The sequence below is a fragment of the Columba livia genome, chromosome 4, assembly GCF_036013475.1.
Source record: "Columba livia isolate bColLiv1 breed racing homer chromosome 4, bColLiv1.pat.W.v2, whole genome shotgun sequence".
NCBI classification, from domain to species: Eukaryota; Metazoa; Chordata; class Aves; order Columbiformes; family Columbidae; genus Columba; species Columba livia.
The window spans coordinates 32,091,626-32,115,333 of record NC_088605.1 but is presented as its reverse complement, the minus strand read 5'-3'; the positions used below and the strand labels follow the sequence as shown (position 1 = coordinate 32,115,333).

Sequence of the window (23,708 nt, the reverse complement as noted above, 5' to 3'; positions counted from 1 at the left end):
AGTCTCAAACCTTTGAAGTATTTTGAAATCTAAAATCTTGCTACAGCTACTAAAATCTGAGGTTTCTTTTCTGATATTGAATAATTCTCAGAGGCAGTACCTTCTGTAGCTAGGTTTAGAGATGCCAGTCCCACAGCCTGTCCTATGCAGACAAGCTCTGGCACCTCTGGGGCTCTCCGTGGACCCACATGCCAGGTAAGTTAGAGAGTCAAAGTTCCAGCAACAAACAGCAGTAAGAAAAGCACAATACATGCTGCAACATGCACCAAGAAGACCTAAGTCACACAATAAAAAGCACCAGCCTCCACTGTGCATACATAAAAAAACATTATGAAAGACAGATAGATTTCAGATGGAATATGATGATAGCAATCCTAATAGAATTCAGCATTTTAACCCTGGACCATACAGTGTCTGGCAACCTGATTTAAATATATTTTTTAAACACATGACTAACACATAAAAGGATAATATCATAAATTTGTCTTCTAGAGAAATACAGTCAAAAATGCTTTTTGTTTCTTTTTGAAGAAATAAACCACCTAAAAACATTAATAAGTTTAAATGCAAAAACTAGCAAACGTATTAATTCCAGCCTTTTTCTTTGCAAGATATTCAAGTTTCCAGGTTTGTTTGGTTATGAAAGCTTCTAAATAAATTATGTAAATTACCTATACTAAATATTTGGTGTGCTACAACAAAAAAAGAGTTAATTATTATGTTACTTTTAGTCTTCTAAAGTCACGCTAATGGGAAACACTAATAAAAGATTGCAGTCACATTTAAGTCCTTGCCTGTTGTAGGTGGATGTCATTGAGCAATAAGATTTATAATTTTATCATGATGCAATGTATATAAGGATGAATTCATTTAGCTGCTAATGAAATGTGATTTAGGGACTCGCTCCAGCTGGGTGATAATTAGGGCTTATCAGAGAGAGGTGTAGGAAAAGGCTGGAAAATACTTAAGCTTGTTTGGCAACTACAGTGCTCTCTTAGCAAGGCAGCAATTCTACAACACCAGCCTGAAGTTTTCTGCCTATACAAAAGAGGTAACGATAAGGTTTTTAACTTATTTGCAAATGATACAGTTATATGAAATTCAACAAAAGGCTACCGTAGTAAATCTTTCTGGTTCAGTGCCTTTTGAAGTGTGAAATGGGTAGTTTGCCTTCTCAGGCAGCTCAAATGAAATGTTAATTAAGCAACTGGCTTCAGAGAGACCTTGCAGAACTTGCTCTGTTAACTTGAAATTCTGCTTTTGATAGTTGCCTGCCAACAAGCAACTCTGTGTAGGTTTCCCAAAGCAAAAAGAGGTTCCTAAAGGTAGTTCCTGCTTAGGGGAAAACAAGATATCACATTTCTCTCTCTTTAGTGAAGATTATGATGGCTCCATATTAACTATAAGCAGAAGGGCCTCCTAGGCATCTAAGTTACTGAATAATCTTGAAAATAATGAATGTAGTAAGAAGGTAGTTTCTACCCTCCTAAAAATAACTACTTTAAAAGCAGCAAAAGATGGTAGAGGCTAGACTGTGACTTCTAAGAGATCTTGTTTGTACGTGCTATCAGCTGGAAAAAAAAATAAACCAACCTACATAAGTAGCAAAATACCTGTCTCCTTAATGCACACTGTAACTGAGCTGCAGAGCAGATATCTGTTTAAAGCCCTTCTCTCTCTACAGGGAGCTGCTCCTCTTTCTCTTCCTTTCTTTGATAAGAGTGGCCTCAAGCTCCTCTTAAAGGGGGACTGCTACCTGTGAACTCAAAAGTACATAACAGCTTTTAAAAATCAGCCATTTTCCTGAATTGCAAGGCTTCATATTTGACAGTTATAAGATGGAGAGGTATTTCAAAATAGACCGGAGAAATAGAACCTCATATATAACAAAGTGCTGTAGAGAAAGCTTTCCCCCCAATTTTGATTTCTGTTTAGTTTTTACTATAAAATACATACAGTTTTGGTTCTTTCATAGCTTAAAGGAGAACTTCTTGAGGGGGTTGTGCTTTCCGTGAACGTTCCTCATCCAGGGCAAATTCAGCCATTTTTGAATCAAAGGTTTGCGTATCTAAATTTCCACAGCAAATGGACAGGGGGTTCTGTGGATTTGTTGTTGAAAAAAGCTTTTCAGTCTTCTCCTAGGATATAGTAATAACATTTACATTATGTGTGTATGTATACTGTTGTGCATGTGGTGTGCTTTTTGTGTGTGGTTTTTGGGGTTTGTCGGTTTGTGTTTGTTTGTGGGGTTTTGTTTTTGTGTGTCTTCTCGCTTGCTCTCCTTCCTCTTCTCCCCTGAATAATTTGCATGGTTGTAGGACTCTGGACCTGAAGAGCTTTTAACATCAAGGCTCAGAAGCTCTTCAGCACAGTCCAGACTTCCTAGCACTTCAGAGTACTGCTTGCTTTAGTCTGGGAGAAGGAGTGATTCAGAGAACTGATAGGTTAGCAAACCTCAAGCTTACAGTTCAGGTCCTACTTCTTCCTTAATGATGTTATCTACTTATCACACTCCCTTTGAAATGATTTCATTCTGTATTTGACTTAGGGTAAGAAAAAACAGTCATGAGACCTGCTCCAGGGTTCTGCCCTCATTAGCCAAGGACAAGATGCAGAAATAGTTTTGTTCTTTTTTTTTTTTTTTTTTTTCTTTTTTTCAGTAATGCCACAATCCAACTGGTGTTCGTATAAGACCTATAAGGGCACTTTGGCCCTTTCTGAGGTGCTTAACCAAACAAATTCAGGTGACTGGTATTGTACCTGACACAGATGCTGGGACTGCACTTAGCACTCCTCAGTGGGGCTGCACCAGGTTACAGAAACTCAAGATGTGGGCACATACTGGAGGCTGTGGTGCCTCCCTCCTGTGGGCAAGTTGCCCACGGTATAGAAGGCCAAGGCTCAGTGCTCTCCAGCGCCTGAGGAGACTCAAAGCAATGCTCCTGATCTCTGGAGTTGGGGCTGGCTTATGACACTGTCTGTCCTTCCTTCCTGTTGAGTATAAGCCACTGCACAGAACGAATTCCAAATTTGTGAGGCCAGAAAGAGGAACAAAAACAGGTCTTCAGCACATTTTTATGTGAAAGAAGTCTGATGTTCATCTGTGTTCCAGAATTTTTGTGTTTTATGCTCACATGTCCTTGGGGTTAAAACACTGGAGAGTAGATGCAGGAATCCAGCCCACAGCCCTGGGTCAAGAGCAGTAAGTGTAAGCTGTCCTGCACACTGCCAGTTTTTCTGCTGCCTAAAGCTTCTTGGCTATTCTCAATATATAGGCCATCTCCTCTGCGTATCCTTATGCTGACTTTCCAGGAAAGCCTGCTCAGCCCTAGGAGGAAAGAGCCCTTGCTAAGGTTTGACTCGCAGCTAGAACAGAATTTTGCTTCTGGGACACTTGGCTGAATACAAGATCAAGGTCCTGTGCTTTCCTGCCTGTGGCTGGGAATATTGTTTTGTCTAGGCATGCAATGAGCTGCGCTGCCCTGCTAACATGTGACAGTCAGGTGCACTGTAGGTGAGCATCTTTGGAGGATGAGGGCAAAAGAGAAGTGAAAGACTAAAACTGCAATAATAGTAATAAAATTGCTCCTTCCTCGAGGCTTTTGTGAAAAAGCATAGAAATGCTCTTGCAGTCTGAGGAGGACTGTCAAGGAGTGGACTGACATTCTCAGAGCTTTTTTCCTTAGTATGGTTAAATTTAACTCCATTGGAATGGAAGAAGTTAGGTTGGACAGGACCTCTGAAGGTCATCTGATCCAACCCTTGCTCATGGCACAACTAATCTCAAAGCAAGGTCAGGCTGCTTAGGTTCTTGTCCAGTTTAAGTATGGAGACTTGACCTCCTCCCTGAGCAGCCTATTCCAGTGCTCCTCCACTCTTCCTGTGGGAAATTTAAGTTAGTGTCGTGCTATTGCTTTGGGGGTTTTAAGCCTCAGACCAGCAGGCTTACATTTGGTTTAGCTTAATCAAAAGTTAGTGCTTCCTCTATGAGATGCAAATTATGGCTCAACTACTAAGTTACTGTAAATAGGTTTTGTTCGTTTAACTAGGATTTCTGACGAAGGTCACCTATGCTCTGTGTAGCAATACACAATCACCTGGGCTTGAGCAAGGTGCCCCTCAGCAGTGGTTGCCAGTGCTGGCAATGTGCTGTGACATGCCACCTCCCTACCGCACTCCTTCTGATCCCAGGGCTCAACCAGCCCTGTTTGGTTCTTTGCAAAGCAGCTGGGCTAGAGGCTGTGGTATCAATGTGGCTGTAGGATTTTAACATGCCTCAAAGGGAATCAGGATGTGGCTTTATTGAAACATACCTCATTCTTTTTTCTTCTTCACTCCTTAGAAATAAGCAACAGGACAGTTGCACTGATTAAAATTAGTTACGTTCTAGATAATAGGATTAGGGGTTGATTATTGTCAGAAGCCTTACTTCTGTAGGAGAGAAGAGTACGAAGGAGGAAAATGTTCTGCTGCAGATGCTGCCCAGTGATTGAGTATGCTGGAACAAGCAGGGGCAGCCTAAAACACCCTGTGCTGAGTGAGGACAGTACCAGACAAGCTGGAGCATCCTGTGCCCCAGCATTGCTAGGCCTTTGACTACAGCAGCCAGCAGAAAAATTACAAAGAGCAAGTGTAAAGGTGCTCAAACACATCTTGTGGCTTTGCCACAAAGGAAGATACAGTCTCATCTATTTCACACATTTTTTTTTTATGAGTTAAGCTAAAGATTTCTTACTCAGCTTGTGTCCTGAGCTTTACTTTTGAAGGCATACAGTGTTCACTTCAGATCTTACCTGGCTGGCTGTGAATGAAAGCAGATACTTCAGGCAGACCTAGACATGCAAGTTAACTGTGCCGTCCTCTGTAAAGAGGATTATTATGAACTTTCTGTAACCTGTTTTCCTAGATACCTTCAGTGTGTTTTTACACAAGAGGACATGAATATTTCAGGTGTAATCATCGTACCAAAAGATTAGGTAATCTTTGATATCTATCAATACCTTCTCCATTCTCAGGTGTATGTTAAGGATTTTGCGTTAATCTACTCAGTATAGAAGAGCAGCACAGCAAATGACTTGCTTTGTACCTGGCTCTGAGTGCTGAGAAAGGTTCACTATGGCTCACCTCCCTTCTGTTTGTTGCATAGCACTTCTCTTCCTGACAGTGGTTCAGCTCCTGATGGAAGAGCAAAACGTTATCACAGAAGTCCCAGCGGCCCTAAAACGCCTGGCCAAATATATAGTGCGTGGTTTCTATGGAGTGGAGTACTCCCTGGCCCTTGATATACTGATCCGCTACCCCTGTGTGAAAGAGGATGACTTGTTACAGTTGCTCAAGTACGAACGTAAACAACTGCGCGCTATCCTCAACACGCTCAAGGCAGACAAGTTTGTGAAGCTGCGTATGCGAGTTGAGACAGGGCCTAATGGCAGGAGCAGTCGGCACAATTACTACTACATCAATTACAAGGTTCTGGTGGATGTGGTAAAATACAAACTGGATCATGTACGTCGGAAAATAGAAGCGGATGAGCGGGATTCAACCACCAGGTCCTCTTTTAAATGTCCATCTTGCTCCAGCACTTACACAGACCTCGAAGTCAATCAACTCTTTGATGTATTTACAGGTATGTTGCTTATATTGTTTATTTGTCCTTATCTTAAAAGAATAATTCTGATAGCACAAAATTGGCTTCTGTACGAACTTTGCAATAAAAGCATGTTTGCTAGGATATACTTCTTGTTTGCTGGTGGGCAAGTGCCTGGGACAGGAGAAGCTGGGAGGTGACAGCAAGAGAAAAAGCTGTCTCTATAGAACAGGCCAAGAAAGAAGACGAAAAATCTTGAATACACAAGCTGGGGCTGGAAACCAGATTTCAGGCCTCAGCTTTACTAGGAACATGATGCTTAACCTGGGTGAAGATTACTCATCCAAGTCCTGTGAGTCCCGCTTCCTCATGTGGAAATAATAATTCAGTACCCACTTTACTGTTTTGAATTTGTTAGTTAATCCACTTCTGTGTTCAATTCTTCTGATGGAAGAGTTGGACAAGACAGATAAAATGGTTTGTGGGCACCTGTTGTAACAAGCGTGTGGCAGCACAGCAGCAGCGAGGTGTTCTGTCAGTCCTGTGCTGGGAACAGGGAGGTTTGGGCTCCTCGCAGGGCAACACGGCACATCCATAGCAGAAGTGGCATCAGAGCTTGTGGGTTTCTCTTCTCTAAAATCAAAATGACTAATTAGAGAGTACTCTTTCAAAATGAGTTAACATGGCATAATATTGAAATACAAGACTCTAAGTGCAACTGCATTGTTACCATCTGGGTCATTTTACCTGGAAAAAGATGCCAGAGCTTGGGAGAAGGAACTTGACTCTCTGTGACCAACTTGAAATGTCAAAGGTGAAGTTAGGGTACTGCCAGTTGGCAAAAATCAGCCCTTTGTCCTAAATGGAGGGACTTTGTCAAACTACTGAAATGCAAACATTGAGGCTGGTGATATATTTTAACCAGAATATGCTTTTTTTTTTTTTTTCTTTAGGAGATAAATACACAGGGTCTTTGTAAACTTTAGAATTCTGAACAACTAAACCCAGATGCTATTTATGCTTACAAATGTCTTCTTATATTATGAACTAAGAAAAAGGTGAGATCAGAGAAGAAAAAAAATAAAACCTTACCATCTGATGGTACTCCATGTTGAACCAACTTAATTTTTCCCCTGATATAAACATATATCTCTTGGATTGCCAATGTGTGAATATCAGCCCCTCCCCGCCACCCCCCCCCCCAAAAAAAAAAAAAAAAAGGCTAGCCTTTATAACTTTGCTCCTCTACATGTGAACAACTGGATAAAGCCCAGAGCAGTAAGAACAGTTTGGTAGCTGTCGAGGGTGTGGATTTCTTAACAAGGTACTGTTTACCTTTTGTATCCTCCGAACATGAGAATTTCCACTTTGGTTAACGTTGCAGAGACTTTCCGCTGCACTTACTGCAACACGGAAGTAGAGGAAGATGCGTCAGCACTTCCAAAGCGTGATGCTAGAACCTTGCTAGCAAAATTCAATGAGCAGATTGAACCCATCTTTGCGCTGCTGCGTGAGACTGAAGATATTGTTCTGCCGTATGACTTGCTGGAGCCTCAGCCAACAGAAATACCAGAATTATCAGAAAGGTATAAACATAACCCTAGTACTTCTGATCAATATAAAACCACCCAACAACTTCCCAGTTGCAAAATCTTTGAAATACTTATCTTGCAACCTACTTTCTACTCTACTTTGTTCAGTACTGTCAGCTGCTTAATGAACAAGACTGTAACATCTAAGGCATTCTAAATTTTTGTTACACATTTATGGGGTTTTTTGCTACCTTTTTTGCTTTAAGGAGTTATTTTACAGACTTCTTCTTTGGCTAATACATTCATAGCTGTTCCTGAGAGGAAGTAATGTTTCGTATCTGTGTGTTTCAACCTGGGATGCAATACTGAAGAGACCATTCAAAAATCAATTATTCAGAATCACTTGCCTCTGTGATGAGGTAATGGGGAATCCAAATTGTTTTAATATGGAGCACTTGTTAAAGGTTGTCTGCTGACAAAACATGGTTGTGTGTGGTGGGTTTGTCTGTTTGTTTTGGGGGTTTTGTTTGGTTTTGAATGGGAATTGCAGGGAGGGGGTCTTGCCTGCATGTAACTTGTCCACAATGGGTAACATCTCATTCAGCTTTGATCAGAACATGGCTTCAAGTATGCTGGAATCCTGCAGCCGACCCAAAAAATGGGCCAACAGAAGTTCCTCTTTTGGCAATATGTACACCCAAAGCCTAGTTATTGATGTTCAAGACTCTGAGCCCAAGAAGAAAACAAGAGAAAAAGCAGCTAAAGAGCAACCTATCTGGATGTCACAGAGCACTGTAGAAGGACCAACACCAGCCACCAACAATAGTGTTGGTAAGTTTTAAGCATTAGCAAATACTTAATACACTCAGCCACCTTAATGCATTTAAATATAGCTTTCTTATTGAAAAATGTAACAAGCTTGTTTAGAATATAGAAAAATGCCTTAATTCTGCACTAGTGGCTATCAGATCTTAGTTTCAAAAAAAATCCTCTTTAGACTGACTTAGGTAGTATTCCTGAAGCCAGAGGTCAGGTACCAGCTCCCCAAATTTTTGGCTCTAATCGTGCAGTAACATTAGTGGTAACCTTTAAAGTGGAAAGCTCTTGGAAATGTCTGCACTTCAAGATAATTCTAAAGTGTGGGTAAAAAAGATTCAGAGTAGAAAAAATCATTTATGTAGGATGCCTGTGCTAACTCTAAACAATTGCTATCTCTAACACGTTTTGTTGTGTATTAGGAGCAAATGCTTCTGAGAAAATTGAAGAAAGTGTTAAAGAAGCTGTCGTGGATAATGAAATCATCACGACTCTTCTGATCCATGAATCTAAGTCATCGTCTAGCACAGACCAGGCTCCTGTTGTCAAAAGCAAACTGCCTGAATCGGCCAGTGATACTAGTGAGTCTGAAGAACACGCCAAGCACTCAGGAAGAGCAGGAATTGAAGCAGGAGGCAGCAACTTTGAACAAGAGGAGGAACAGGAAACACAAGGTCCTATTTTAATGGTAGCTGGTCAGCCTCACTCATATGGTGAAGTCAGTGAAAATCCAGAGCTTGTGTCGCTCATGACAGATGAAGAGAGAGAAGCTTATATAAAAGTAGGACAAGAAATGTTCCAGTCTGTCTTTGAATAACTACTACTGTGTGAATATGCCCACTGGTACAGAACGGGTGAAGGCTTCTTTTGTAGAAAGACAGTTGATGTAACAGTTTATTTTCTTCAAAGTCAGCCCTTCAGTGGTTTTCTTTGAATGCCTTGCTGTTATGCAAGATAGTAATCCTGTAGTAGGTTACTGCAATTTAAAATACTAGCATTGCAGCAAATGCAACCTAGAGTTGCTATGGGTTTTCTTTTGTCTTAATGCTTAGATCTTGTGAATGTTGTAACCAGTTTTAGGGCATGAATAATTTCAAGTTACAGCAGGATATAAAGATCTGAATAAAATAAAGTTTCAAAAGCAATGCTGCAATCTATTGTCAGAAATCAACTATTCCACCTTCCTCCCAGAAGTAGCAGATATTTCTAGTAGTGAAAGTAAATAAAACTCCTACGTGATTTTTTACTCCATAATGCTGTGTTCTGATGTTTTGTTAGGTCAACTGCTACACCAGAGGAACCTTCCTCCATAGAAAGAGCTGTTACTGAATTGTTAGGTACAGAAGAGAATGAGCTATAGCCTCTTAACTTTCATCTGAAAAATAATTATCTAAATTATTTGTACTTATTGCTCTACAGAACTGTCTCTGAAGTGATCAAGTGTGCAAGGGCTATTGGGCAGTAAAATACAACATTAATTTTGTTCCAGCTTGGCAAGGAAGCAAGCAATATATCCAGCAGAAGGCTCTGCTTCTCTTATCTCCTGTGTATACACACCCTCCTGTAAAGATTTTAAGCAGGATCTTCTCTACTGCCATTGAAAAACAGTCTATTTGAACTAACTACATATGAGCAGGACTGTAATCAGAATGTAAGATATAGCTTAACTTCTTCAGCAATTCTACTACTTGAGCAATGGAAAACAAAAGTAGACTACAAAAGCACAAACTGAAACACATAAGTTCTCTCTGAATGTTAGGAAACACTTTTTTACTGTGAAGGGGACTAACACAGGTTCCCCAGAGAGGTTGTTGAGTCTCCTATGTCTGAAATTATCAAAAGCCCCCTGAGCAACCAGCACTGTGTGGTCCTGCTTGAGCAGGGGGTTTGGACAAGATGACCACCAGCAGTCCCTTCCAACCTCAATATTCTGTGATTCTCTGAAGAAAAGGTAGAGAGAAATACCATTTCAACGTGTTGTTCATATGCACCATTCCAGGGCAAGAATTCATGAATGGTGTGTGTGCTCATGCAATTTCTTGAGATTAGAGTTTAATGATTTACTATATAAACTAGATTTGTCTCAAATATGCACAAATCTTCTTGGTCTACTTTATGAACATGTTGTTCTTTTAGGTGCAAATGATTCTTGTGTCAAGTTAGTGATTAAAAGCTTTCATTTTGTTTCATTTTCACAATGTATTTCCTCTGTCCTCAAAATTATATGGGTTTTTTTCTGCATCCAGTATCACCATGAGTTTAAAGCCTGCACAGTAACTAAATTGTCTTCAAACCTTTTGATATACTTTTGCCCTTACAATCATACCTCTCATCTCCAATCTGCCACTTCAAAATTCACTCATAAAAAAACCTAAGGAGACTCAAAACAAAGTAGAATAAGAAAAAAATAAAGAAATCACAGTAAAATCACACTCTCTTTTTATTCAAACTTCAGGCATATTTAGACTTCACTGTCACTACACTGTCTTCCATAGGGTAATAATAATATGGTTATTGCTAACATCAAAGGAAAACAATCCTGAATGTCACCTCTATAATACAGCAGGTATGCTGAATCAGCTATTTCTAGCTCAATTTTATGACTTACTTTTATTAACAACTCTGATCTCAAAAAGTTAAATTTTTGTTCTGGTTCAAGTTCTCTAACCCACTTTTCTACAATCTTAATTCCACCTCTGCCAGGAGCCTTCATTAGCCTGATATTAACTGGGTTTTTTAAACATTAACTTTAATTTCCTAAATTTCTTCCTTTCTACATGAAAACTCTTCACAAAGTCAAATACTTTAAGAACAGATTCTACAGGCTTTCAATTGTTACATAAGAAAGGATACTACAATTTTTAAACACTTTTTGATTTGCACAGTAAAAGTGCAAACCACAAAATGCAGAAAAACAAAGATGGTTTCTGCAGTTAGCTACAAAACCAGAGTATTTACTTCACCTCAGATAAATGTGCTGATAGAAATGAATTCCAAAGGCATGAACACAAACTATTTTTTCTTAACAGACCAGCTATACATAAGCTATAAAGGCAACATGTAGGTATGTACTGTGTCTAGACCACCCAAAACTTTATAAGATGGAGAAACTTAATGGGCCAAGAGTCTCTTGGCCCAGGAAAGTTAGCAGTGTTTCTCTGAAGAGGAATAACGAACTGCTACAAGCTATGCCAATGCTTAAAGCCAGTTACCTTTCAACAACAAACTCTGCCAGAGGAAAATTTTTCAGAAGACAAATTTACAGACAAGTCCAAACTTTATTTAAAACTACAATTTTAAAATTACTAAACAACTCACAATAAAAAATAAAAAAGATTAAGACAGAAAGAGAACAGTGCAGCAAAACTGAAGAGGATTCCGTTCCAGCTGTTCGAACTGCCACAGGCAGAATTTAGCATACCTATCCTAAGAGGCAGTGTGCCAAAAACTTTACATTTTTATACACTTCCAGAATTCTGGGAAATTAGTGCTGATCTTCCATATCCATTTGTATACACAGAGTTTATAAATGCAGTTATCTTCAGGTTATTCTCACGCACTTTGAACTCCAAAAGTTTCTGTAAAATAAGGGTATACTCATTATTGTCTAACAGCTACAAGGCATCAAACACAGCACTTGACCACATTTCAATTTATTTTAAGTATTCATTAAAGCACCTAGATAAAACGTTTCCTCCTCACCTTTTTTCACAAGCATTTTCAGCCATGGCTGGCTTGAATAGCTGCAGCCGTTCTCCACACATAGATGAAGAACAGCTACCCGTAGTGCAGCGTGACATTCTTAGCCACTCTTCCCATGCCTGGCATATGCACCAGTATTCACCAAACTGGTGTGACAGACTCCTGCTAGCAGAGCTGTGACAAACAGAGTGGTGAAGGGCAGCAAATGAAATGGAAGGAAAGATGCACCTTCCTTCCCACTCTATACCCTCCACTGGAGAGCTACAAGCCTAACAACAGAACAGAAGCCTCCAACATCACACTTGTGTCACCACTATCACCATTATATTTAAACAAAAATTCTTTGACCTGCATTACCATTAAGTTTTTGTAGCTGCATAAATACTGTTTCATGAACATGACAAATCTTTATTGCCGTCATACACACTGAAAGTTTTTCTACCTCATGGTATGCTTCACATAAAAACTAATTTTCCCTGAAGAGATACTTTACTATTCTGAAAAGTTTCTTGAACTTTTATATTACAAAAACACTGAGCAGTCTGTCAGCGAATTATATTGAGCATTATTATATCAGATAATAGCAATTAGAATTTAGAATATTATTCAACTCAAGCTTGTGTATAACAAGAAACCAAAACACTATTCCATCCTAATAAGCTTCAAAACTATTAAGTTATAACATCCATTTAAAATATGTTAATTTTTATGACTTTATGAGCCACAGAGTCTAACAGGAATATACAGAAGGGACATGAAAGGCAAAATCCCTTCATATTGATACATCGTTTTCAAATGCATAATAACAAAAAAGAATATTCATTCAGCACCACAGTAACTGCTTACTTCAACTAGCGATAACAAAAGATTCAAATTTTTTTCCCAATAGGTGTAAAAGATTTAGAAAATAATCTTTACCAGGTTCTTTCAAAGTTTGGGCATCTCCTACTAATTCTTGATCTTGAGCTCCACCTCCACCCAGTAATTCATCAGACAAACTGTTCGTTTGGGCCTCCATTGCCATTTTCTTCATTAAATCTGCCTTTGTAATAGACAAAACAAAACTCAAAACTCTGGATAATTCTTACTGCTGTCTAGATAATTAAAACACTTAGGGTGTGCACTTCTAAATAACAACTCCACAAACAAACAGCAAAATACCTCTGAATACACTGCAAGTTTAAGGGGCAAGTCTTCAACTTTCACAAAGTCATCTTCATCAGATCTTTGACTTACATTTCCAGAACCAGCTTCCTGTTAATAAAAGTAGTGACATTTAAGGGAATGGTGCTACTTCATTTTCACTGCAACACTAGATTTTTGACTATTATAAAGTAGTACATAAAAAAACAATGTCCATATCAAATTTGCAGATAAAAACAGAACAAGACTGGAAGGGAGAAAAAATGATGAAACAGAAAAAAAGCTTCTCATTTCTCTTGGTTGTATATTAACTGAAATATACGCACATATTCATTCACTAACACAGGTGACTCTGTATCAGGGCTGCCAGCCATGGAGCTTTCAGAACTTGCAGCAGATTTGTTTCCTACACACGTTGTATCCAGTGTTTGAGTTTCATTTACTGGTAAAGATGAACTTGATTCTTCTGTTTTCATACTGTCTGTTATAAAAGATTCTGGGGTATTGACCGTTAAAGGCGGTGCATTCTCCATTACATTGAGGTAATAAGGCAAAATTGTAGCCACATGTTGTTCACCTAAAACCACAAAACTACATTTTAACTAGATGGAAACAGTAAAATATTCCAAGCATATGAAAATCCCAGATTATTTTTTTACAAATTAGGATCCAAAGCTAAAAATGAGCAATGAACGTGGATTATAGTCTCTGAGATAAACACAAAGCTGACTGAAAACATGTTATTTGTACTCTCATACATTGAAGTATCAGTAATTGTCACAAGACAGTATATGACCTAAAAATTTCTGACTTGATACAGCTTTTTTAAAAACCAAAACCAGAAACCCCCCCACCAACAAAAACAAACAAAAACCCCCCAAAAAAGCAACAAACTGAAACAAAATCCAAACCACAACAAAACCAACTTCCATAACTATATGACCTACTGTGAAATACACATTCTAGGTATAAGGTGATACAATACAGAACAATAAATTTCCTAACATTTTGCCACATATTTGTGGCAACATAGGTTCTACCCAAATGCTGCTTTTAGTTTACCAAAAAGGTACAAAACCCCTCTTTCCAACAGAAAACCACAAGAAAATGAGGTGGTAACAACAGGTAAATTAAAAGTAACATTGGTAGTGTTTCTGTCTTTTGATAAAAAAAGATTTCTCAGTTCTTAATCAGTTATCAGACAGCACTAATCAGAGAAATATATCTTTAAAAAGTTACTTCAATTGCTAGTAAACGGTAGCAATAGAAAAATCCATGACTAGACAAATCTAAACATCAAAATATCATAAGACCAATTAACTCTGCTACAGTTGTGTGCCCGGGGCTGCAACAATCTGAAATTCATGCTATTGTCAAGCATCAAAACCTCATCTACCTACATAAGACTATTTCAGGTTTCTTCTTTAAAAGGTTTTCTGTCTATACCAACACAGATATATCTAATCAAGTGGTATGTTGCATGAAAAATAAACAGACCAGTAAAGTCTTGCAAATTTGATCATCTTCCTCTTAATTACATATCACAGGCACTGTCCAAAGTAATTCTCACAATATATATAGATATAGAAGTGTTAATCCCTTAGTTACTGCGTATTTGACTTACCTTTAGCATAAACAGATTCTTGTTCTGATGACAGAATCTCACTGCTTTTTGTCTTACTTTGTTCTTGGTTTGAATTCTATTGGGGAAGGTGAAAATGAGTTAGAACAAATTCTACTAATCAGCTTCATAGCTTATTGGCTAATTTACTCTTCCTTGCTAACTAGAAAAAGCCTGTACACTTGCTCCATGTTTTTATTTTTTCACTAGTTTGAAATAAAGACAGAAAGTTCTACTCCCTACTCATGAGCCTGTCAACCACACTTTAAAGAAACTATTAACACTTATACGTGTGTTTCATCTAAGCATTACATTTTCTTTTCACTGTAGTAGTTCCCAGGTAAACTCTTTGGTTCCACCAAAAGGAACTATTATTCTAGCCTTTAAAGCAAAATGTTGCAGTTACATCCTTGCCTCGTAACAGTTAATGGCTGTTGGGTAAACCAAAGTTTCAAAAGATTCAGAAATCAATCTTGTTTATTGAAATGTAAAGAATTAACAAGTCTCCAGACCCAGGTCACACACATCCAAATGGTATTAAGGAAACTAACAGTGAAATGACAATGACAGCCAATAACATTTCACCGTTGTTCTAGCGAAAACTAATACACAATAAAGAGGAAAGACAAATCTAAAGACTTTCTAGAATACAAGAGTCAATAGCAGCTGCAAAGGTGGCTTAACATTTTGTCTTAACAAGCTACTGTGGCTTAACATTTTCTCTCCCTGAAAACAGATTTAAACACTAGTTTTGACTGTGTGCATCCATGCATTTTGGTATAAGCTACAACAATAATAAATTCAGGTGGGGAAGGCTACCTTTTGTATGTAGAAGCTACTGCTTCCCTGTAATTTCTTGTATCATTCTTCTTCTTTCATTAGTATGAAAACAGTGCAACAAGAAAACCTGAGGTACATACAAATATGTACTGAAAAGCAATGCACTGGCTTAGGTTTGTTCTACACTTACAACTTTAGTGATACCTGTTCATTTTCAGTTGTTGTTTCACTGCTGGCTTGTAATGACGTCTGCACATCAACAGGTCCTTCCTCAAATTCTATTTCTTCATCTTCATTCTCATCTTCTCCACTACCATAGTTAGTCAGAGCTTGGGTTTCTGCTTTTGATAAACCTGAAGGCAAACAAGAGTTGTAAACCCACCTTCATAATGGATTTACATATTGACAGTGCCTGACAAGAGTAAAAAGGCAGGCAGCAAAATCCAAATCCCTTCAGAGAATTTACTGCAATGATCAGTTATAACTCTTATCTCAAAACATTATTTGAAATTAAGATACAGTGATGACTTACTTTCAAAGATCCATATGCTCCACACAACATTATGAAAAACCACCACTTTGTGTGTGTGAAATATCTAAGTTATTAAACAAGTTGGTGTGAAGAATGCAAATACAAGGGAAACCAAGCCATGAGTAGTTGATATAAGATGACAAAGCAGACAAAAAACTTATTTAAAAATATGCAAGCCTAAGTAGAAGCTTATTTAAAAAAAAAAAAAGAAATAAATAATGGAAAACTGCATAAAATTTCAGCAGCTTTCGCATCACTCAGGTTAAAGGCTGAGAAACTTCAAGTTTAGCTGAGACAGGATATATAATTTAAACAAGGAACCCAATTCCTGCGTGTGTTTTTAAATATCTACTGATTACAAAGAGAAAAAGCTCCTCTAATTTGAATGTTTAACCCTTGACACAATACTAATAAATACAGTACTAGAAAGCTTTCTCTGGAAAAGACCTGACTAGAAAATATCTAAGAAAAATTGTTACACAGCAGTACTTCATGTCTTGATGCAATATTAATTGGTCAAAACTATAGTGAGAGCGTTGAATAATGAGGTATAAAAAAAAATCACTTACTTATTGCCACTGGACCGCTTTCACTTTCATCATCTTCCTCCTGATCAGATGCATCAGACCTAATACTTTCAGGAACTCTATTCCCATCATACATTTCTGAGTCCTGTACTTGTTTAACAGTTTCAGTCTCATCCTTGTCCTAGGAAAACAGGAAATACTGTGTAATTTCATGTTTGTTTATCTAAAGATTAAGTTATGGTTTCTGCATCAAGGAGACACATTTGTTTCTCAAAAATAGAAGATCTAAAGACTAAAAATTAGCATTTAAATAGTCCTTAAGGCCTTGAAATGAATAGTGCAAAGCTACTCCTGAAACAGAGCATCAGGACCTACTCTAAGAGATAATGCACTGTTCAGACATTGCAATCAAGGACTGTATTTCATTATCAGAGAAGTTTCACACTGATCAGCACGCTAGCTTAAAAAAAAATTGTTTAAATTAGATTTGTCTTTATCAAGAGGAAGAATGACACATCTGCACTATTAACTGCTAGTGGCTGCCCACCTCTCCTACATGATCTCTAATAAAAATTAGGAGTATTTCTAACTGCACTTTCTTATTTCTCTAGCAATAGCTACTTAGGACATTCTCTGCTGAACGATTTGCTGAATACTTTGAGTGAGATAATTCTGCTCATACTATACAAACCACAAGTAAAGCCCTGAGTTTATCTCCAGATCTCGAAAGGACTCTTCTACATTACAGCAACCATAACAAGTGACATACATCTTTTCCCACTTTTACTTACAAAGCAGCATGACAGAAGCTCTAAGCCCTAGAAGACAGCACTGACTCTATGCCCATACATGGCCACGCATACACCTGTGCCCATTTAGGAAAGCGTTCAACATTCTGCTTAGTACATTATCTGTATCTTTCATTTGACTGGAAAAAGCTAAACATTCCAGCAGAAAGTACAAAACTTTGTATACAACCTCTCTCCCCAGACACAATGATTTTAGTGGTTTTCAAAACAAATCTAAATAGAATAGGGAGAAATTCTAGGTGCTAACATTTAATACTAAAGAGCACACACAGACCTTGATGCTGAGGACCTCAAATACAACATGCCCTAATGCAGAACATCTGCCTTCTCCTTAATATGAAAAATCAAACAACTTATTCCATACCATTAAAAAAGAAAATGTTAATTGCCACAAATAGTTAAGCACCTTCTCTATTTACTCTCCTTGTTATTTAATTCTTCAGTGAATGACTACATCCCTAATGTTCTGAGCTGAGAATACAGTCAACAACCTCAGTCCAAATCCCACAATGAACACCTTCAGAACCAGTCGTTCTTTAAAATACAGAAAACAAATACTAAAAGGGAAAGCAAGGTCCTACCCTAAAGCTGCTAAGCAAGTATCACAAATTATTCCATTTCAATTGTATAGCATTCAACATAAACTTTGCTCTTTTTAGACTTTCAAATTGTCAGTCCTAAAGGAAAGCTTGTCCTACATGAAGTTGACCAACAATAAATAGAAAAGCATCTTTGTTGATCTGAATGCACTCCTTGAAAGGTAACAAGATAATGTTTTATAAGAAATGCATCAGTTTTCACACCAATAATGGCTCTGCAGGAGAAACAGGAATAAAAACAAGAGCAACAAAGGATTCGATGTTCCGAATTACATTTACTGAACGCATAAAATAAAGACGACTTGATGAAGGCAGTTTTTTTGCTAGTCATCTCCGAGACTGTCAACTCAAGTTAAAAAAGGGAAATTATAATTTACTTTATTAGTTTGATAAAGTAAATCACTGAAAATAACAGAAAGGAGATAAACCCCATGATGTTTAAATACATTTATAAACTAGGAAACTGCTGCTTACAGATACTGCATTTATATGACATAAAATAGTAAGCCTAAGTGATCTGTGAAATTATCTGAGGAATAAAGACAGTTGAGAAGCATAAACGTACTTTGTCCTCATCGACATCTTCAGCAGATGAACAAACATCCACCTGGAGACCTTTTTTTGCCTAGAAAAAACACAAACTGTCTTCAATTCTAAACTAATAACTTTGTAACACTGAACCAAAATAAGGCTTCATTAAAGCCTGCTTGAAATGTCAATCTTACCAAGAATTGTTATCTCAAAATGGAAGTAAGCTGCAGGCACTTCTATGCTACGAGAGATGTTGATATAGGTGTCTTCAAAATTTTAGATTTGCAAAAAAAAAAAAAAATCCAAAAAAACTGTCCAAAAATCCTTTTTATTTAAACAATTACATTTACATGGGCTAATTCTCCAGTTTGTGGTTGAATTGTATTCAACACACTAGATTTATAGCTATTAGAATTAGATGTACCATATCTACCAGAATTGGATATACTGGCTCCAGTCAAGACAGAGAGCTGTGTTTTTCAGTATGGAATCTAAAACCAGTCACCTTACTGGGCTCAAGACAGCCCCAAAAACTCGAGCAAGATCAGGTGTACCTGCATCAGGCTGCCAGATCTGAAAGCGTGAGAAGACCATCTGGAGATAATTGCATGGGTCTGTAAAAGTAACCAGGACCTACCAGTTCTGGTTACTCTCTGGATCTGTTGAATCTGATGCTGTTATAGCAACAAGGCAAACATTGACCTTAACCATAATTCTCTGTTTTCCAAGAGAGGAGAGGAAATGCTGGATATAAGGTGGCTCCATGCATTCTCATAGCAGTGTATAAACCAATCCTTTATGTAACAAAGACCCAATAGGCAACTTCAGATAAAATAGGAAGTCATGTCCAAATCCTTCTGGATTCAGAGCGTTTCTTTGCAGTCTTTATGACTTACTCTGCAGTCTCTCTCACACTACCATATTACTGGTATATCGAAGTTAAACTATCTTGAAACACAGCTGCTGATATGCTTAAAACTACTTATAGGACTTTTTTTAGTTTATGACAGATTCATAAAACATCTTCTGTTGATGTTATTTTAAAATAAGAATGAGTTAAAGGCTTGTTTCAGTATTTGTGTTACTAAGAGAAAGCTGAAAGGACACCGAAGTCACAACTATATTTTACAAGAAGAAATATTGAGGTAGATACCCAACTGATTTAAGTCTACGAACATGATCTAGTTTACTGTTTGTTTTGTAAACAGTTCATATAACTAAAAAAAAAAAAAAAAGCTATGTTCCTAAAAACTGTAATACTAAAATTAAAACTGGTGATGGAATGTCTTGAAAAATGTAAATGGTGTAAAAGCAAAACAGAACTTGCTTTGTTAGAGCAGAATATGTACTACAGTCTCAAATATTTCTGAAAAGTTTATATATATTTTACACTTCAAGTCGAGAAAGTGATACCATCTACATATGCCAACAAATGAACTATTTGATGGCTTCATAGGACCTATTCAAGTTAGGTAAAGATGGTGCCTAAGCTACTGCAAGGAAAGCTGTAGGCGTAACTGAAGAGATGATGAACTGGGACTCCCATATGTCAAAATATTTATCTGAGATAAAATTACATTTCTTCATAGTAGCTAGTAGGGGACTATGTTTTGGATTTGTGATGAAAACAGTGTTGATAACACAGGGATGTTTCAGCTACTGCTGAGCAGTGCTCACACAGAGCCAAGTCCTTTTCTGCTCCTCACACCACCCTACCAGTGAGTAGGCTGGGGGTGCACAAGGAGCTGGGAGTGGACATGGCTGGGACAGCTGACCCCAACTGGACAAAGGGCTGTTCCAGACCATAGGACATCATGCTCAGCATATAAAGCTGTGGGAAGAGAAAGGAAGGGGGAAATGTTCAGAGTTATGGCATTTGTCTTCCCAAGTAACTGCTACATGTGATGGAGACCTGCTTTCCTGGAGACAGCTAAACATCTCCCTGGTGATGGGAAGTAGTGAGCAAATTCCTTGTTTTGCTTTGCACGTACACACAGCTTTTGCTTTACCTATTAAACCGTTTTTACCTAAACCCACGATTTTTCTCACTTTTACCCTTCCAATTTTCTCCCCCAGCCCACTGGGAGGAATGAGCAAGTGGCTGTATGATGCTTAGCTGCCTACTGGGGTTAAACCACAACTACTCAACAGCCCCAGATGTTAACGTTATTTCAACACTTGACTATTCCTTCCTATGTGCACATATAATCATTAAAACACATTTCCTCTGAACTACCAAAACCAAAGTCTACAAAATTAGATACCTGTAACAGACACTCATCTATTATACAGGACATCTCCCTTAAAGAGGAAAACCAGTTCATGTTTCTACACAACCAATACTTTGACTACACAGTGCTACTTCGTAAAAAAAAAAAAAAAAAAAAAAACAAACCACCAAAACAAAAAACACAACAAAAACCAAACAACCAAACTAAAGAAAACAAAACAAAACACCCCACCAAAAAAAACAACACCATATACATAACACGAACTAAGGTAAAGTAGTTTAGGAAAAGCAGATATTTAGAAAACTCAGGAAAAGCTACATTTTTCAAAAATATAGTAAAACAAACCTCTTTAGCATACGACTGTATCACTTCAGTAGCTTCTATTTTTCTTTTACATCTCTGCTTTACAGAAATACTGTTGTTGTCCAAGTCTTGCATGAGTTTAAAAAAGGCTAATTCATTAAATAACACTTCAGAGATCTCCACTAGAAGATCCTCTCCACAATCTTTCAGTTTTCTACCAGCAAATTTTGCCAGTGAATCCTGTGAAGAGAAATAATTCTTCAGTTTTCAAAAATGGCTTTCAAACTTCAAAGACTAAGTATTTGTCATATTCCTAATAACTCAAAATTAGTTTAGTATATAATAGCTTGTGCTTAAAAAAAGTCACATAACACAGAACTTACCAATTTATTGATATAAATTCTAAGCTTGAAAAAAAAAGAAGGAAAAGAGCAGCCTATTGATTTTCAGGAATTTACACTAAATGTCTATGAAGAATATCACAGAGCTCTTCTTGAATACAGCCACAGGCAGGAGATAAACCTCTTACTAGTTGGCAGTGATAGAAAAGAAGTTCTGTGCATGGTAAAGCTTTAATTTTACCAAACAAGGTAATACCTCATTGCTGTATCAAAGCTGAAGCATAATCATAGAAACATAGAATAGATTGGGTTGGAAGGGAGTTTCAAAGGTCATCTAGTGCAAACCCCCTGCAATGAGCAGAGACATCTTCAATTAGATCAGGTTGATCGGAGCCCCATCCAGCCTGGCCTTGAATATTTCCAGGAATGGGGCATCTACCACCTCTCTGGGTAACCTGTGCCATTGTTTCACCACCCTCATTGTAAAAAATTTCTTCCTCATGTCTGGCCTGAATCTCCTCCGTCTTTTAGTTTAAAACCATTACCCTTTGTACCGTTGTAACACATCCTGATACAAAGTCTGTCCCCATCTTTCTTACAGACTTGTTTAAGTACTGAAAGACTGCAATAAGGTCCCCAGGAGCCTTCTCTTCTCTGGGCTGAACAACCCAACTCTCTCAACCTTTCCTCATAGGAGAAGAGAACAGCTATGCGATTGAAGTTGTAAAATAACTACTTCAGGGAAGCTGGTTTATCTGTAGCTCATTATCTAAGTTGCAACAGTGTTGCAAAACAACACTGAAAAACTACTAACCTGAAGTATACTGCCAAGCTGCTTATGAAAGAACTTCACAAACTCTTTACTTTCATCATTTTGTTGTGTAAGGGTCAAGACCATACGTCTTACTGATGTCAGTAACTGCGAAGAGCATACTTCATCCATGTGTTCCTAAACAAGTATCACAGAATGAGCTTAGTTACCACTTAAAAAAAACCAATTAGCTGTCAACTCAAATACTGAAATTCATTTATATTAAAAAAAAAATAAATCACCTGCCTGCTGAAGGAACAGCACTCCATCAACAGGTCCCAACCCATCTCGCAAAACAGACTAATGGGAATGTGGTTATAGCAGATACCGTACTGCATTAATGACCGACTGGCCACGACACACAAAGCTTTACCTCACTTTTCCAACACATTAGTACATGCCATATTTTAACATTTGGACAAACCAAGAATTTTCATACATTGTGGCTGTGTACTCAAATGTATTAAAGTCTACGTTAATGTATCTGCTGTTGTAAGCTTCCTTAAAATTGCAAACAAAACAGAAGTCTTCAGGCACTGAGACTGGCATAGCAAAAATACACACATTTTTCAGAACTAGTATCAACCAAGTACCTTATTAAACAAACATAATCTTATATACTGCACATACTATGAAAGAGATCAGGGAGATAACTTAAGCATCTTACAACTCAACCTTCTCTGCTCTTTAACCCTGAAAAGAATGAATGTGACTATTTCTCCTTTAAAGTAGTACATTTCTCACCTGTATTCACAGAAGATTACAAGCTCTCAAAAACTTTACAAATATTTGTAAACAGGAGAAAATAATGCTAAAAATCAACATCTCAGGCAGGTATTCTTCAAACATATCTCAGGTTACATTGTATGTAACAGCTTTAATCAGAATTATCTGAGTTCTCTTTGCTGAAAGGCAGCGAATATTTCAGAAACACATTCTCAAACATTTCTATTTAATTTGGTCAGCTCCAAACAAAGAAATCTCTGTTCTTCTTGACGTCAAGTCCACCAGCCCTATGCAATCCAGAAAGCTTACCATTTATTTCTCCTATTAAAAACTCCACAGAATCTTTCTGTTGGAGTATTTAGTCCTTACTTCATCCTCAGCAAGGTCTACAACTTAACACATATTTATTGACAGCTGTTGCTAATAAAATGCAAGTTATCAATTTTAAATAATGTTTTTCTATGCAATCAAGCTGGTCCTTTTCCTATTCTCCTAATTCACACATTATTGAAAAGAGTTCTTACCTTCAGAAAAGGAATGACCTCTTTCATAATTGCTTTAATCTGCCGGTCAAGCTGCTGAGTGTCTATATGAGGACATGGAACAGCAGAAGCTTCACTTGACTGTGGCACAGGAACACATTCACTGGCACTTTGACCTCCTTAAAATAAAAAAAACAAACCCACAGCACTTTTAAGGCATTCAATATTACTACTAAATAAATACTGATTTCAAACCCATATATTTTCCTTTTTTAAAAATAAATCTGTTTACTTAATGATCCTTTGAAACTTTGCTAAGTTTTCAATATAAACGAAGAAGAAAATAAGCCAGCCAATTAAATGATTCTTAATATTTAGAATAATTACTTTCTAAAACTAAGCAAAATATGTATATATGTGCATACCTTCTAATTTAGCAGCAGAAGCACCCTGAAAATTACTAGAGCAGCCCTCAGAGTCAAGGGTACTTTCAGCTTCAATTTTCATACGCTCATACTCCCTCATCCTAGCCAAAGCTTGATCTAAGTGAATCACTGTGTTGCCTATATTCAGAATAAAAACACCTTTTAATCTAAATAAAAAGTTTTCAGTTGATAGACAAGTAAACAACAACA

The 23,708-nt window shown here is 37.6% G+C and overlaps 2 protein-coding genes across 52 annotated transcripts in view; one reads left to right on the top strand and one right to left on the bottom strand.

The window, feature by feature from the left end:
* Positions 1-808: 808 nt before the first annotated feature.
* LOC102098758 (general transcription factor IIE subunit 1) lies at positions 809-10,133 on the top strand. Of its 2 annotated transcripts, XM_021285876.2 has the most exons (5): positions 809-1,051; positions 5,147-5,626; positions 6,972-7,173; positions 7,724-7,950; positions 8,358-10,133. In XM_021285876.2, the coding sequence occupies exons 2-5, from the start codon at positions 5,179-5,181 to the stop codon at positions 8,750-8,752; spliced, it is 1,272 nt and encodes a 423-aa protein (XP_021141551.1). In that variant the 5' UTR covers positions 809-1,051; positions 5,147-5,178; the 3' UTR covers positions 8,753-10,133. The 2 variants fall into 2 exon arrangements, with proteins under 2 accessions (XP_021141551.1, XP_064917171.1); XM_065061099.1 differs by lacking the exon at positions 809-1,051 and having other exon boundaries at positions 1,067-5,626.
* A 224-nt stretch (positions 10,134-10,357) lies between these two features.
* Positions 10,358-23,708, bottom strand: part of PCM1 (pericentriolar material 1) — a 47,277-nt gene continuing 33,926 nt past the window's right edge. For 32 of the 50 annotated variants that reach the window (XM_021285854.2, XM_021285863.2, XM_065061054.1 and 29 more), the window contains 12 exons: positions 23,499-23,636; positions 23,116-23,252; positions 21,869-22,003; positions 20,756-20,953; positions 18,214-18,273; positions 16,283-16,421; positions 15,386-15,534; positions 14,405-14,480; positions 13,107-13,357; positions 12,799-12,891; positions 12,556-12,679; positions 10,358-11,513 (listed from right to left, as the gene is read on the bottom strand). In XM_021285854.2, coding sequence (XP_021141529.1) covers positions 11,488-11,513; positions 12,556-12,679; positions 12,799-12,891; positions 13,107-13,357; positions 14,405-14,480; positions 15,386-15,534; positions 16,283-16,421; positions 18,214-18,273; positions 20,756-20,953; positions 21,869-22,003; positions 23,116-23,252; positions 23,499-23,636 — 1,526 coding nt within the window. In that variant the 3' untranslated portion in view covers positions 10,358-11,487. The remainder of the gene's footprint in view (positions 11,514-12,555; positions 12,680-12,798; positions 12,892-13,106; positions 13,358-14,404; positions 14,481-15,385; positions 15,535-16,282; positions 16,422-18,213; positions 18,274-20,755; positions 20,954-21,868; positions 22,004-23,115; positions 23,253-23,498; positions 23,637-23,708) is intronic. The other 18 variants (XM_065061053.1, XM_065061060.1, XM_065061071.1 and 15 more) reach the window with 3 other exon arrangements.